The following is a 16,196-nucleotide window of genomic DNA, read 5'->3' as shown; positions in this document are numbered from 1 at the left end:
TACTTTTCCTTACTTTTGTGCTTTAAGTTATTATCGTTACTTTCGTTATGCCTTCATATGTGGTGTGTGTCTGTGGACCGTGTGTGCGCTCCTCTGTTGTGTGTGTGGAGATGCTCGTTCATCCCGGTCAAAGTTTTCCGCGAGCGCGTTGAATCAGGAGCAGCCGGAGTTGATTGGAGTTGGTTCATCCAAGAAGCTCACTCGGTTCTTGGATGAAGGTGAAACGTCTTACAACCAAGTCCGCGGTCGCTCCGCTGCTGTGTTTGGATTCCGTGCCGTGCTGAACTGACCCGGAGGCGAGTTTTGCGAGATCTCGCAAAAGTACATCTCCTCCGTAGTATCGGCCACAAAAGAGCGTCGGACGCATCACATCACAGGTTTATGCAGGTCACGAGAGGCGATGTTTTTCATGATGGCCTCAGGATGGACAGTGAGGACATCGAGACAGAGGTTTTCACAGTGAAAGAATGAAACTACATCATGTCTGAACAAGGAGTTCTGGATAATATGGAGAATGATTGTGCAAGTATCCAGTGTTAAACAAGGGTTGTGATCAGTGCAGTGTCGACTGCTCTTAACAGAGCAGGTAAAACCTGTTCTCTAAGTGTCGCCTGTACAGTATACTGGGGGAAAAAACAATACAAAAATATTCTCGCAAATGAAAGATACTTAATAACATAAGGCATGTTGAATTTATTTCCCTTGCACCAACAAGTGAAAAATGTAAACGAATAAATGAACACACAAAAACGATATTACAATACAAACATAGCATCCAAACCTGGAGATTACAGACACATTTTCCCAAAAGCAAAGCCTAAAAGAAATTTCACTGAGGCCTGCAAAAACACTGGTTCTGCATGAAAACAGCTGTTTTGAAGACGGCAAATTGTAACGACTATGCTGGATGAGACAAACATCCCAGATGTGATGGACAAATTATAGTTTTTATGCCTTTTAACAGACGATATAGAGAAGCAGAGGGACGAGGTGCAGGGAACGTCAGACATGCACAACATGCAGATGTTGTGTGCATGCAGGACATCTACGGTCATCATATCAGCAATATGGAAAACAAATTCAGTTTTTTTTTTCAAATGCTACATTATTTATTTTTTTGTTTGTTTTAGAATAAAGTTAAACAGATTTCTTGCAATACAAGAGCCTGGGATGCAAAACTAGAATTCAACATGAAAGCAAGAGACAAAAAATAAATAAAATAAAGTAATATTCACAGCTTAACAATTCAAAGTATCCCTTCGTCAATCATATGAAATGTGCAGACTCACTATATACAAAGATAATTTAAATACAGTATCTGATGAAATAAATAGCATGGTACATAATAACTATCATACTGTCACTCAAGCAAAGCTACATGTCAGAGAGTGCAAAAACTGTCCCAGCCTACATCCAAGACTCAAACACTGGGACCTGACTACACACGTCAGTATCGGACAATTTGTTAAAAGCCAGAAAAATCAGACTGCACACGAACAGTACACCGCAAAAGCTTTGGGTCAGTAGAGGTCATGACAAGGTTTAAACACTAGAGGGAGATATTTGCTGATGATCAGACGCTGCAATGACATCACCAGTTTTCACTAACATGCTACTGTTAAGTCTACATGACCTGTTTTCTGAAGAACAAGTTAAACGGCCATTTTTTTAAAAAGAAATTTAAGATTCATAAGCAGGATAAAAAAAAAGAAAAAACTTTATGCTCATAAATTGGCAATTCATGAGATATTGACCTACGCTAGTGGAAGGCACTGATAAAGTTTTCAATTTTGAATCATTCATGTGGACATTTCAAATAAAAAGAAAAAGAGAGCTTTCCCTTTCTCATGGTAAATCTTTAGGCAAAGATCAACCAAAAGATTAATAGAGAATTCATTGTTTCATCATTGGAAAAAAAAAAATCACCTACTTCATGAAAATAAATCAAAATTATCATTGTAAATGATATTCATGGGTTTCATTTGAGCGTCTTTCTATATTAAATTTTGTAGGCTTACAGGCGTTCTGCCATACCCAGCCCACTGAGGGTGCATAGTGGCTTAGAGAGTCACCGGTCAAAGTGAAGCATGCTAAGCTAAGGGTCAGGGGTCAGGGGTCAGGTTGAAGGCCATGTACACAGTTACATCCTAAAGCTGAAATCATGCAAGTTTTATACAGTGACCATCGAGACAGAAAGCTTTTTTGTGGGGGGGGGGGGCTCCTGCTCCAGGACATGGCACGAAAAATGCAAAGTTAAAAGAACACAGAGACACGAGCACAGACACCTCTCTGTCACACCATCTGTATAATGCTACATCTCTGTTACATCCACTGCACTTCATTCACTGTATGCTCTCAGCCTTTCCCTGCACTCTCAGCCTAGTCTGAAGAAGTGTGATGTCTCGTGCACCACTTTCAACGGAGGACTGATGAGCGCACACACAGCGACATGTCATTCCCTCTAAAAGCTCATGCAACGCCGCTGATTTGCCTTGGAGACAATCAGCCCGACACTTTAGAAATCCTCCGCCTGTTCACGGTGACTTGTAAAAGTTTGAAGCTTCGCCTGACTGTGCTCATCCTCGACTCTCAAGAAATCTCTCACTCTCTTATTTCCATTTCCGCGTCGCTCTCAAAATCGTCCTGATTTCCTCTTGATTGATGAGATTATGTGGGCGTTTTTTGCCCCTTGTGGTGAGGGGGTCACGGTTTCGCAGGCTCCCACTGGCCACAAACAGCTGTAACTCAGGCAGGAAGCCTGGGCTCGATCTTCAGCGAGAGATCATAGAGTGTGTCTTCATCCATGATCAGAGTCTTATCCAGAAGGTACTGGGTCACCTGGACAGACAACGTTGAAGTGGTGAGAGTTTCAGAACAGCAACCAGGGAGATGTTTAATAATTCTAGCAATGCGATGACCTTATGGTTTTAAAAGGGCTCAATAAGATAAAGTAACTTAAACCAAATCAAATAAGCAAGTGAGCCATTTGCCAAATATGGTGTTTAAATTAAATTTACTTGAAATATTCTCTCCTGTTCTCAGCAACATATTAGAGATATACATTCCAAAAGACTATTGTGTATCAACATGATTTTTATTTTAAAAATCACGTTGATAAACAACAGTCACAACAGCAGCGGAGATCAGAACTTCTTTAAAAGATCTGTGTTGTAAAACCTTGTCAATCAAACTTCTGCAAACTAGAAGTTAATATTTCTTTATTTTGTAACTTGACTTCTTCAGTGCTGCTTTCGTGATAGAGAGAAACCCAGTAGAGTTTACAGTGTTCAGAGCAGAGTACCTTGACTTGAAGCTCTATTCTGTACGGAGTCTGCTGGAACTGTCGGATCTCTCTGATGATGTGGGATATCTAAAGAAAATGTGGAATTGACTATGAGTACTGTGTACATCTGTGTACATTTGTATACATGTTTTGCGATCCTCTTTGTGCATTTTTGTATGCATGCATGTACGTACCATCCTCATTTTGGAGAAGTTCACAAGGCCTTCCTCAGTAAAATTGGGCGTTCCCTCCTCGATAAAGGCCAGGTCTGTGAGATACATTCCCAGATACGGTACACATGGAGGGTTGCAACTGCCGGAACAACGAGTCGAGGAAACAATGTTCATAACCAATTCTTTTCAAAAAGAAAAAGGTTTTCATTATTTGTGCTATTTGTAATGATATATATTTCTTAAAATGTGAAAAATCTGACTTCTTCAGGGTTTCCCTCAGATTTTTAAATCTTCCCTCAGAGGACACGGTCTTCTGCAGTTTGTCCATCAGGGCTTTGGCCTGAAAAATACCACAAATACACATTCAAAACCATTTAAAAATAACTATTATGAACAACTCAGGACAAACAAGATGGTTGCATTAACCCACAGGTCCACTTAACTCTTAATAAAATGGCAAAATTGAATCTGCTTGAGTTCTGAAGAGGGAGAATGGCTTGGTGGAGAGACACACTGTCTGGTGATCGGAGGATTATGGCCTTAATTGATTTAGTGTTTCTTCAGAATTAAACGAAGAGCAGACATGACTAGTAGAATGTCTTTCTGCACTGTCTCTTCTCTGAACTCTTCGATGGCATCATTCTACCAGGAGACATTACTTTGTAGACATTACAGGGACAAAAGAGCTTTCTTCTTCTTCTCTATGTTAGGAATAACCTCTCATCCACTTGTATGCCACTTACTGACAACTCGTGTTTTTCTTTTTCCATATTGATTCTAGGTTTTACGCATAAAAATGCAGCATTTATGGAGAATTGTTCCACCTGTTTGCTGACTTTGGCCCAGGTCTTCTTCAAGCGGTAGATGGCGCTGCGATTGAGAGCGGACGTGATCTCCAGCACTCCGTTGTAGTTGTTGAGACAGCGGCAGATGTCGGCCACAGCAACCCACTTCTCTATGGAGTTGGCCCTCGAGCCAACATCGGTGTGGGTCATGATCTGCGACGCCACCAGGTTGCTCATCTTGAAAAAAAAAAAGGAAAATGGGAGAGGATGTAGAAGAAAATGTGTGCTGGATACTGACGGCGGTGTCAGAAACCAAACTGACATTTAAAAGAACTTACATCATTGAAGTGTTGGCTGGTTTTCATGATGAACGGCGTCCTCTCTGTCTTATCGACCTTCATCCAGCCCTGGCCGAGGAACTCTCTTAGAGCGGGAGGACAGAGACGGGAGATGGGACTGAATGAGATCACACTCTCGATCTCACATTAGCTAAATCCTGTGACATTATCATGATGATGATATATTGTCAAATTGTCACACGTCGCTCCCCCCTACCAAGATTTTCTTGAAATATTTAGGCACCGTGAGTAAAGAAAAGAGGTGTCTCATGGAGGATGTTGAGAAATCGAGAACTGAATGGTGATTGATTATTGTTGGATGAAACTTTGTTTTCCCCAAATATAAAGTTTATGTTAAATGTCATTGAATAATGTCAACTGGTTTCATGTATCACAAATCACAGAAGAACTGGGTGATCTTTCTTGGGTCACATATTATTAAGAGAAGAAAATTAAAATTAATATTAGAGGGGAAACAGCAAGGCTTTTAACCTTTCAAGCTTTACTCTGCTATAAATGAAATTGTATGCAAAATGCAAGCAATAATGGGTCATATGAGGGAGTAACAAATGTAGTTCCACTTACAGTAGAAAAAAAACTTTGATGTGCCATCCACTAATCAGCAGTAGAGGAAACTGGTGTAAATTATTTTTGGTGAATGGAAATATATATATTTTTCTTTGTCCCTGTAAAAGCATACTAAAGTGCTGCCGGGGAAAAAAATTACCAGATTAAATGGTCTCACAATCGGTCGTATGCATAAAATAGATTTTTCTTTTTGGTTCGGCCTGATGCCGATCACTGTGTGAGAGTGTTATGAGGAGACTGACTCGTAGGGAATGCTCCTGAAGACAATGTGATCCAGCAGAGTGATCTGTTCGGCCAGCTCCATCGCTGAGAGAGACTCGAAACACTCTGCCTTCGGACAGTCCGCCTGAACACACACGCACGCGCACACACACACACACACACACACACACACACACACGCAACACAAACACACACACACACACACACACACACGCACACACACAGAGAGAAAAAGTTACTGTTGATTTTTTTTCATTCTCGGAGCTTGTAAAGGTGGAGGGGGTAGTAACATGGAAATTTAATAAGTATTGAGAGGCAGGGTGTATTAAAGTGTAAATACATTAGGGAGGGTAGTTTCATAAAACCAAGTAATCCCGTAGAGAGCCACATAAATATTCAAATGAAATGCTGCGCCAGACAGTGACTCTGCATTAACAACAGGTTTATGTAATGCAGCAAAAGGAAGAATTTATCTTTTATACCACATTGTTTTCCTGCTTTACCCAACCGAACGACATAACCAGCTAATCATAAAGTCACAACAAGATTTATTTAATGGCTCACTAAAAAAATGTATTGGAAGATTCTATGTGCTGCAATTTTCCAACCATTTGTAAGATGTCCTCTATCCTCAGCTGGGCATCGTCCTGCTCATCTTGGGAAAGGGCACTAGACACAGTAGACATAGTAGAATAGAATAGAATACAATAGATAAGAATTATAAGCTTTCACAATATTTTAACAAGACGCAAAAGACAATTTGGTTCCAAAAACTATTGGGTATTTTTTTTCAAGTATTTAATTTGTTCATGTTAGTGTATGTGCATAGATTTGTGTGTATATAAGTGTGTGTGTGCTGCACCTTAGTATGTTGGCAGTCGCTTTCCTCTCCTGAGGCAGAAGGTCTGGATCTCTGAGCACCTCCTCCAGGAGGCAGATCACCGACATCTTCAGCTCCCCATTCATCTCGAAATCCTACACACAAACACAAATGAATTCCATTATTTAGAAGGACCCTCATAAACATACACAGTGGGCTCCCCAGTAAACTCAACAAGTAACCCAACATTAATCTAATTTCTGATTTAAACACACAGAACTTGACTGAACCTTTCCACTTGAAGAAGTGATGTCTCATATCGTAATTTTTCTCACTTGCAAAAATCTGAAACTTCAACAGATCCTCTCAAGGACGCAAGTTGGAAGTGAACAAAATCATCTATTACAACATATTTCATTTTAGATGGTGATAAAGATGTTTATTCTGACACGTAAGATTTATTTCATACCTTATTTTACTGACGTGTTGGGATATTCAACATAACTGAACCATCAATTTGATACTGTACAAATTATAGTTTACACAATCTTTGTGTTTGTGGATGAGGAACCACATGAAGCTGTGCACCTTGCCCGAAGTAGTAGTAACGATGTTGATTGGTCAATGTGGTGTACCGATACACCATAACAAAGAGAAGTGGGTGGATCACGTTTACTTCCAGAGTTCTGCTGTCCGACCGTTGTGGTGGTCATTAAAGTAGACCAACAGACCACAATATTACACATCAGAGCTGAATGGCAGGTGATTCCATTCCTTATCCCTTTACTTCGATCCCGTCTCCCCTTTGTGACTAATCGCCAGTCACCGCTCCGTTCCGCTTGCTGAACCTCCTCATTCCCTCCAAACCTTTTCACCCTCTTTTCCTCCCGCCTCAATTGAACTGTTCAAAGGTCAGGTTTAACAAGCTCTTTGTTCTCTCGCCTGCAAGAGAAAAATGGGAGTGGGTGTATATCTCTGTGTTGGTGTTTGCCCGTGTTAATAGGCCCGCCAAAGCCGGCCTGTCATCCCGGCGTTTGGTATTATTGAAGAAAAATACATAAAACAGATCAATGCAGTTTGACTGGAAGGACCTCTACGCTGGGAGTCAGGCACTTTCCTTGATATTCAATTCATTAGAGGCAGCACAGGCTGTTTCGGAGGAGAGTTTGTAGGTGGACAGAGGCGGGCTTTGGTCGTCCAATTGACACTGCAGCAAAACACGGCGCGTGTTTGTGTGCACCGGGCTGTTTACATGCTCAAGTGAGAGCATCGGAGCCGAGCGAGAACGCACCAGACACCGGCCTTAATGAGACCACAGACTCGATCAGCCAAAGCAAAACAGGGGAGACAAAGACGCAGACGGCGCTGGGTGCAGACAGACCTGTGAGTGTTTGGAGACCCAGTGGCGCAGCACGTTGAGGACCCTGTTAGTCGCAGCTCGGCGAATGATGAACTCCTTATCACAAGTTCTCTCAGAGTTGGTAAACACTGGAAAAGGAGAGAAAAATTGGGATCCAGAGAGAATATGTTATCAATGCGTGATATTGTAGAACTTTCACCGATGATCTGCGGCTTCACTGTTCTTGCCACCAAAAGCATGACCCATCAAATGTGTTTAAAGTGAGAGGGGTGCGAATGGAGACATGCCTTCTTTTAAACTTTAACATAAGTAGTGGGTTTACATCAATCAAAAAAAAAGTTGCCTTATGGTGTTTTAATATCCTGAGATGTCATGTAAGCAGAGCCAGTTACTGCAATTTGAGGTCCAGATAATCCACAGATAAACCATTTTCATTTGTTCTAGTTCTTTTATAAAATAAAATTAAATCCAATGAAAACTGTGGCAATGTGCGAGGTGTGGATTATCCAAAGTAAGTAGGACACTCTTTCTGCAAAGAGATTCGATTTTTTTTCTAAATATAATTTTTCAATGCCTTGACCACAAACTGGTTTAATTATTCACTTTTTTATTGGGACAGCGTTAGACATCACATGGACCTTAAATTTGAACAAATTAAAACGTTATCTGCTTGGATTTATGAAACTAAGTATTACTGAGATTTTATTAAACTATTTGTACTTTCAATATTTTATAGTTTCAATATTTCAATTGGTCCAGGTGGAGCGACACTTACTGGTTAACTACATATACACACTACCTAAAGCAGACCTATCTAATGAAAGCAGAGTAAAGATGATAGTAGATGAAGTTAAAATGATTATATTATAACACTGCAGAATTCTTTTTATAGTAAAATGAATGCGTACAACTTTGCCTTTATCTGAATTTCAATGTTAGAATATTGTATGAATGTAGATGTGTATGTTCCATATATATTCAGCTTTAATTACAGAGCATAGTTTATTTATATTTGCTTAAACAACACACCTCTTCTTTCAAACTTTACAGTATGTGTGTGTGTGTGTGTGTGTGTGTGTGTGTGTGTGAGTGCGTGAGTGTGTATGTGTGTGTTAGGTGTGTGTGTGTGTGTGTGTTAGGTGTGCGTGTGCATGTGTGTGTGTGTGTGTACCTGGTGGTGAACCATGTCCTGCGGCAGCTGTTGCGATCGCAAAGGCAGAGGCAGGAGAGACAGAGCAGCGTGAGTTCTCTCCTGACTGGACTGCAGAGACACAAGCACACCAATCACCGACAATACTGTTATAATTTTTAGCATGGTTAAAACCGTTTAGGTGAGGGAGCACACGTGAATATAAATCAACTTTCATTTCATTCTGAAACTTGATTACAGCGGCCGCAAATCAAATCAAATTTTATTAACCTAAATGTCAAATTGCCTATTATATTAATTAAATACTTTTTTTGAAACAGCAGCCAGAGTTATTCATGAGAAAGACCTACAGCAAAGGTTAATTATCAATACTCTGTGTATTACAGGCTATGTGTTAGGGAGCACTGTGCCACATTTGATTCACCTATTCACAATTTATTATCTATCGTCAATTATGAAACTCCCAATGGTCAACCTCGTTGCTCTTACCACAGGCATTTTGCAGACCATAAATATACTTTTTCTTATTTGAAATGTTTCCAACGACCATACAACATTGAGATCAAAGCAGTTACAGTTTTTCATTTCACCATTGAAATTATAAAGTTCTTGTAACCTTTGCCGCTGTCCTATACAGGAGAGCCTCTTTTTTTTAAGCAGTGGTGAAAAAGTCCGAAAATATCTGCATTTTAAATGTTATATTAAATCTCTTGCAAAACGAAAGTGAAATGGTCATACCCCCAGGCTGTCTGTATCGGAGGTGTCGAGGTGTGGATGGAGAGCGACATGGAGACAGGTCTCCTGCTTCGCTGCTCTGAGGAGACTCCGGGATGATTTTCTCCAGTGACACTGACTCCAGCACAGCTAGACAGAGGGAGAGGAGAGGGACAAGAATAACATGAATGATGATGGTGACGGTTATTGTTATGCTCGTCATTGTTTTGCGCGTGTGTGTAAATGAAAACATGTATATAGCCTTTGGTCTACAGTATAGTCTCCGCCTATCACAATCCCCATGCACGCAATGGTGAAGAAACTGGGAACTAAATCCAGATTCGTACCTGGATCCCTCCCAGAATGCAATCACCTGTTACAACTGAGCCTGGGTTACTCTGAATCCACTGTACAAATGGATCACAAATTATAGGAAAAATGGAATATAAAGCACTGGCCAACACAAGCTTCCAGAGCAGGGTCAACGCTCCGTGACCTCTCTGGAACTCTACTGGAGGGATGATCACCATGTCTCATTACCACGTTCCATCATCTGGTGGCAGTTGTGGAGAACCGTCTTACACATTGGGGACATTATCATACTGGTCGGCAGTATGAGTCACAGCATTTTACACATTCTTCGAACCCCTCATCGAAACATTATGCATTCGTTACTTTCCTACACTTGTTTATTCAGGTTTTTACTCGAATGTGTCACCCATCCATTTTTATATTTGGACTGTAGTACTGTAAACACCACATACCATGCATCATCCTACTGATTTGATTTGGAAATAAACATATGTTTCATTAAAACAAAATTCATTTGGATCTAACTTGAAAGACACAGACAGACTGACTATGCCAAACTGTCTTCAACTGATGACTCGAACCTAATCTCAGAATATCACAGTGATAATTTATCTGTGAAAGAGGAAGGCCAAGAGAAAATTCATGTTCATCATCATGTTCATAGATACATAAACTACTGCAAATACACTGACTGATTATGATCTGAAGAAACAGAGACAGTATGCAGAGGAGGTGAAGGTGGCTTTATGGTAAAGGTGCTAATGGGTCTAGTGAACGGATAGCAGCTGTCACACATGTACACATTCAAGCGTGCCGCACGCACACACACAAACACACACACACACACACACACACACACACACACACACACACTGTGTGCATGTGCACATGCTAATGAGGGTCTAACTGCAGCGTACACTGCTCGAGATACCCTGACAATCTTTCTCCACTCTGAGAGGCTGTTTGACACGACTATTAGAAGATCTGAGCGTGTGCGGCGGGAAGTCATCTGCGCTGACACAAGCACACAAATGCCAGGAGATAATGATGTCCCACCAGGCGTCTGCTCTGCCGTTACAGGGAACACTTCACACTGTGTCATTTGATGTGTGACCTCCAGCTCTTGATATGTATTTCCGTATGCCAATAAGGCTCTGTATATGGAGGTTCAGTGATTGATTATATGTAATTCATATACGCACAGAGCAAACTGCATACACTATCAAGTTGCACACGACAAGAAGCCAAGCACAGCACGGGAGCACAGTAGGAAAATTTTATAATCTGCTAAAGCTTCACAATTCTCTAAATCAGTCATTCCCGGAGACTGGTCCGGGACCCACACATGGGTCACAGGAGAGTTATTTTGGGGGTTGCCAAATAAATTTGCAGAACAATGAAGTGCTTCATATTTCAAAGTCATTTTTTTTGTCATAATAATCCATGATTCAGAAGCCATGCAGCCCCAAGACATGGATGATTGGTTCCATTAAAACTGCCCAGCTGAAGACAAGGCCACAGCTAAAGTTATGAGGGAAGGCTATATGGTAGACTCTGACCAAATGCATTTCTTTAGATTTATTACTAAAGTATTTGACAAGTGCATGAAACAAAGATGTGATACATGTATCAAACACATCTCCTTGAAATGGCTGGTTTACCTATTAATAATTATATTAGGCGATATAGAAATGGAAGTAAAAATGGTCAGAAATGTTCAATCATGCATTACATTCCCTCTTCCCACAACTTATTCATACAGTATGGCCTGTTGTGAATTGGGTCACAATCATTTTCTTTTTCTTTAAAAAGTGAGAGTCCTGTTTGGGAAACATTGCTCTAAATGTTTTTTTAAAACTCTCCCAAATAATCACGATCATTATCGTTATTTAATGTAACACTGTTAAAGTACCCAGAATTTATGATTAGGTCATTCTTATACTTGCTGTTATTGTAATGGATATTTGCAGATACATATCATCATTAGAAAATCCCAAATGTACTATGAGTCTAGAACTATCTAGTGTCTTGGTTTTTCTGATCTCCAGTGGTCTAACTTCTGTCTACTCCAGGGAGTGTGAGTACACTAAAGCTCACCTCAGACCACATCTAAAGAAACTTAAAACCTCGGAGGACAGTGAGACACTGCTTTCCCTCCTGCTGTTAAAGGACTCTGCATTCACTGATCAGATGCTGTGACATACCCCTGCGGATGCTCCGTCGCTGTTTCCCACAGAAAGGGTCGATCCTGGGCACGTCCTCCCCCTCTGCGGTCGGGCCGGGACACTGGTCCGGGGACGAAGGAATGGGAGGAGCTTGGTCTTGTGGTGACTTAGAGTTGTTGGGCGGTGGAGAGGTGGAGGAGGGAGGTGGAGGAGGAGAAGAGGTGGTTGGAGTAGGGGTCTGGGGAGTCGGGGTCTGGGGGCTGTGGGCAGATGTAGGGCTACTGGCAGCAGACTGGGATGTGCTGAGATTGACGTTGGAGTTGGACAGAGGGCTGGTCAAGTCGAGGCCTCCGACCCTGGCCGTGATGGGGGAGTGAAGGGAAAGCTTTCGTGTTCGGACCGGGGAGGAGGTGCGGGATGGGATGGACAGAGGAGGAGGGGAGGAGAACTTGCGGCAGAGACGAGGAGATTTGTCGTTTATGTGCTCGCCACCTCTGTTATTCTGATTGGTGGCAAAGAACAGCTCCAGGGACCTGAAAGGGTGGAAAACAATAAGTTAGCCAAAAAAAATATTATAAAAAGAAGATTAAAAAAGCAATAAAGTGAGAGTTCAGGGAAACAGAGAAAAAGATGAAAAATAAATGTGTAATTACTGCAACTCAAAACAAGACCTTGCTTATCTCTATACCCTGAACTATAAAAGATGTATTATCATCGTTGAAAATTTGATTTTTCTAATTGTTTTCCTGTATTAAAGATAGATGACATAGTGTGTATTAAACATACATATATAACTTAAGTTTATACCCATTCCCCCATGATCCCTGTGTACATGGTTCCAAATTTGAATGAACAGAAAGTTGTCAGACAAGTTTACATATCTTTATTGATCCTTTGGATTGAATAGTCATCACCAGACTAGATAGTTCCCGTAGCCCAATGGAGCTTTATAGCAGGTTGCTGCTTCCATTAAAAAAGCTCTGAACTGTAAAACAGAACCAAATGGCAGACGGATGCAGTGACCTCATGAAGACAGTGCAGCATTTAGAAGCTAAAGCTACATATTGTCCCCTCAGCTGGTGGTGACCAAAACAGAACTTGGTAGTTCAGGGTCACTGTACTGCTGCACTGTCCAAAAACTGGGGCACTGTGTGTACAAGAGAGCTAAAACTGTTGAACTCCCTCAAAACACCCTTAAAGCTGGAAGTTACTGATCATGATTTCAGTGGCTGATCAAACTAAAACAGCAGCCTGATAGTCAACAATCATGCAGCCGGCTGAGACATTTAAATAGAAGGGGGGAAAAAAAATCACCTATCATTTTATTTCAGATTCCATTTGCAAATGCTTTATTTACCAGGCACGGGAAGTGCAAACGTGTTAATCAGTGAGCATTTTGGTTATCTTTCAGAGAGTCATATGTACAGCGCCACGTCAAGGGAGGAGTAATCATGCATTGATAAACACAGCCATCATTTATTCACATAAGCCTGTTATTCAGCAGGAGATAGAAAAACAAATTGCATCCCAGCCTGAAAGAGGAGGAGGGGGGAGAAGGAAGATAGAGGAAGGAAAAATACATCAAAGCAGAAAAGAGGAACTTTCTAGCAAGCAGCGGAATAGGCAAGCACCAGGGTATGCCAGTAGAAGGATACAAAGCCGATTAAAGAGGAATGATAAGAAGGATCAATATGGATACAAGGGGAGAAACCAGCCTCGAGGAAGCAATGCTCCAGTGAGAAAACATGCTACAGACCAGCTGCAGATTGAGGACAACCAACAGTTTCCCCTTCTCCCATTCATGTATCATCCACCTACAATGTTTCAAATTGGCGTAAGTACAAGCTGCGAGTGAGACGTGGATTAAAAGTCCAAGTAAAGGGGGGTAAAGTCATGCAAAGTGTCAGACCAAGACCAGAGTAAAGTAAGGACAGGCAAGAAAGAGACAGTGAGTAGAAGGAGGAACAGAGAGAGAAGAGTTGGTTACTTGGTCTGATCCATGGCTATCTTCTTGATCTTCAGACTGTAGTCAGGACAGATGGATGAGATGGAGAGACGGTCAAATGAGTGGTACTGCACCCTGTAGTTGGAGGGGACACGAAGAGATGAATGACACAGAAAAAGGATTAAATGGATGGGTGTGATGATTGGAGTGAGGCATGGAAAAGACAGTAGCGCTGCTTTCAGACATGGACTGAAGTTCGGACATTTTCCTGAACTTTTCCGGAGGGGCAGTATGTGAGAACCAAAAGTTCCTGTTGGTGTGAACACATCTGACTCGGACTGAACACTCCGGAAAATATCCTGACCCAATTTTTCCGTACATTTTGCGGAGTTCATTTCTGAAAACAGCCTATGAGATGTGACTGAGATGGAAAACAGTTTGAAGGAGGAGGATGGAAGGATGATAAATGAAGCATGTGTATTTGAGGAGAAGGGGGAGGCAGCGTGTGAGTCAGAAAACCAGTCTCCCAGACATCGACATATATTGACCACATGGGAGAAAAAAAGAATGTAATTTTGCATCATTATTACATCTTGTTAGGTAACGTTTTAAGAAAGGGGGCCTTTCCGCACACATCCCGACCACACTTCCTGCCCAACTCTGGTGCCTGGATGAGTTCCTCCTGTTCCCTTCCAGGGAAGGGGGCGGCAGGTCATGGTGAGTTAGACTTTGCATACAAACTTGAGAGAAACTCCTCATCTGATGCACACTATATCCCGATGGCTGTGCCAAAAGCCCCACACACGGGCTGCTGTGTACTTCAGCCGGCATGTATTTAACCTTGTGGACAGAGTTGGACGCTAAACCTTCCGCATCCGAATCACAGATGCACACATCTGTCATTCACAGACTGAAAAAAAAGATGAGGGAAGTGTTTTGCAATTCGTGATTGAATAAGCACTAAATCATACAAACACAGATAGACATAGACACACACTAAATTGTGTGTGTGTGTGTGTGCGCGCGTGTGACTTCTGTCAGCATTGCGTTTGCCCTTTTGTTGTGTTTGTGTGCACTGTATGACCTGATAGGTATGGAGGAAAAGGGCTTCTTGTAGATGTCGGCCAGTTTGTCCATGACCACAGTTGCCGTGGTGAAGATCCTGTACGTGTGCAGGAAGGTGTTGAGGAAGTCTATGGAGAGGAAGCGCAGGTCCGTCAGCCTCTCCAGCAGTCGGTCCACGCTGGCGTAACGGATCTGGGGGACCTTGCAGGAGTTGAGCGTCTTGCTGAAGCAAATGTCAACATCATCTTTATGGAGACGCACATCGGATCTGATGGATACACACGTACACACGTACACACACACAACCAAGCATGGGTGACTGTCAGGCTGCTAAGCAAGGAAAAGGTTATGAAAGGAGCCGAACAAAAGTAGCCAAGTAAAAGGGAGAAATTAACTCAAGACCCACATATTTCAAAGAAGGAGGCTAAAAATAAGAGCGGATACCAACAAATACTGTCAAGCATATCTCAGCATAAATAAATAGGAAAAAACTGCACATACAGCCTAACGATTAACTGTACATCACCACAACAGGAACATTTTCACCCAGGTACGCTACATTATAAACTAATATCTTGCAACACCGGCATGAAGAGATGGGTGTTCCTCTTCACACACAAACATACTTACTTGATCATATGAGGCACAGTGACTTTGGAGTTCTCCTCAAATACACTGGTCATCAGGCCATTGCAGCGGATATTATCAATGCACTACAAAGACAGGAAGAGAAAGAGAGTGTAAATTCTGGCTTTTTTCAGACATTTTCCTGAACATTTCCAGAGGGGCTGAATTGTGAGAAAGTAAATGTTGCTCTGAACATTTTCTGGAACTTTTCCTGCCAGCCCCTTGGCATTTCATACAGAGAGAATACAGCATGAAAATATCCTGAATGTGTCGGAAATTCTCCTTCTATTGTGAATGCTTCTGACTCAGACAAACTCCTGCTGTCTTGTTGTCATATACATGTGAATGGCAAATTCACATATACATATATAGAACAGTAGGCCCTGGTCAGAAGATCTGAAAGACCGACTGGACACATATAGGGATGGATAAGGGCCCAGATGTATGCATGTGCCTGACCATGATGGGCTCTATATGTGAAAAAACATATAACAGATTGTGACAAAACAGACCTGAATTTCCTGGTTTTAAAAAAAAATGATGTAATGTGATAATAGAAATGCATAGCAGGATCAGATTAGGGAAGGGACCCATGACTAAAGCTATATGATAACCTTTTTAGCGATCATTTCTTTACGTGTCCTCCTTC

General features: G+C 41.6%; 1 protein-coding gene across 2 annotated transcripts in view; it reads right to left on the bottom strand.

The window, feature by feature from the left end:
* Nucleotides 1–673: 673 nt before the first annotated feature.
* Nucleotides 674–16,196, bottom strand: part of rasgrf2b (Ras protein-specific guanine nucleotide-releasing factor 2b) — a 37,969-nt gene continuing 22,446 nt past the window's right edge. Inside the window, exons 14-29 of one of the 2 annotated variants that reach the window (XM_035638987.2) lie at nt 15,551–15,633; nt 14,940–15,188; nt 13,898–13,990; nt 11,950–12,443; nt 9,458–9,583; nt 8,741–8,830; nt 7,591–7,697; nt 6,252–6,364; nt 5,998–6,058; nt 5,410–5,513; nt 4,580–4,664; nt 4,281–4,478; nt 3,717–3,796; nt 3,478–3,595; nt 3,302–3,370; nt 674–2,838 (exon numbers count right to left, since the gene is read on the bottom strand). In XM_035638987.2, the coding sequence (XP_035494880.2) occupies nt 2,746–2,838; nt 3,302–3,370; nt 3,478–3,595; nt 3,717–3,796; nt 4,281–4,478; nt 4,580–4,664; nt 5,410–5,513; nt 5,998–6,058; nt 6,252–6,364; nt 7,591–7,697; nt 8,741–8,830; nt 9,458–9,583; nt 11,950–12,443; nt 13,898–13,990; nt 14,940–15,188; nt 15,551–15,633 (2,163 nt within the window). In that variant the 3' untranslated portion in view covers nt 674–2,745. The remainder of the gene's footprint in view (nt 2,839–3,301; nt 3,371–3,477; nt 3,596–3,716; nt 3,797–4,280; nt 4,479–4,579; nt 4,665–5,409; nt 5,514–5,997; nt 6,059–6,251; nt 6,365–7,590; nt 7,698–8,740; nt 8,831–9,457; nt 9,584–11,949; nt 12,444–13,897; nt 13,991–14,939; nt 15,189–15,550; nt 15,634–16,196) is intronic. The other variant, XM_035638988.2, reaches the window with a different exon arrangement.

Source organism: Scophthalmus maximus, chromosome 19 (assembly GCF_022379125.1).
Source record: "Scophthalmus maximus strain ysfricsl-2021 chromosome 19, ASM2237912v1, whole genome shotgun sequence".
NCBI lineage: Eukaryota > Metazoa > Chordata > Actinopteri > Pleuronectiformes > Scophthalmidae > Scophthalmus > Scophthalmus maximus.
The sequence above is the reverse complement of the archived record's forward strand: the minus strand, read 5'-3'. Positions and strand labels throughout refer to the sequence as shown.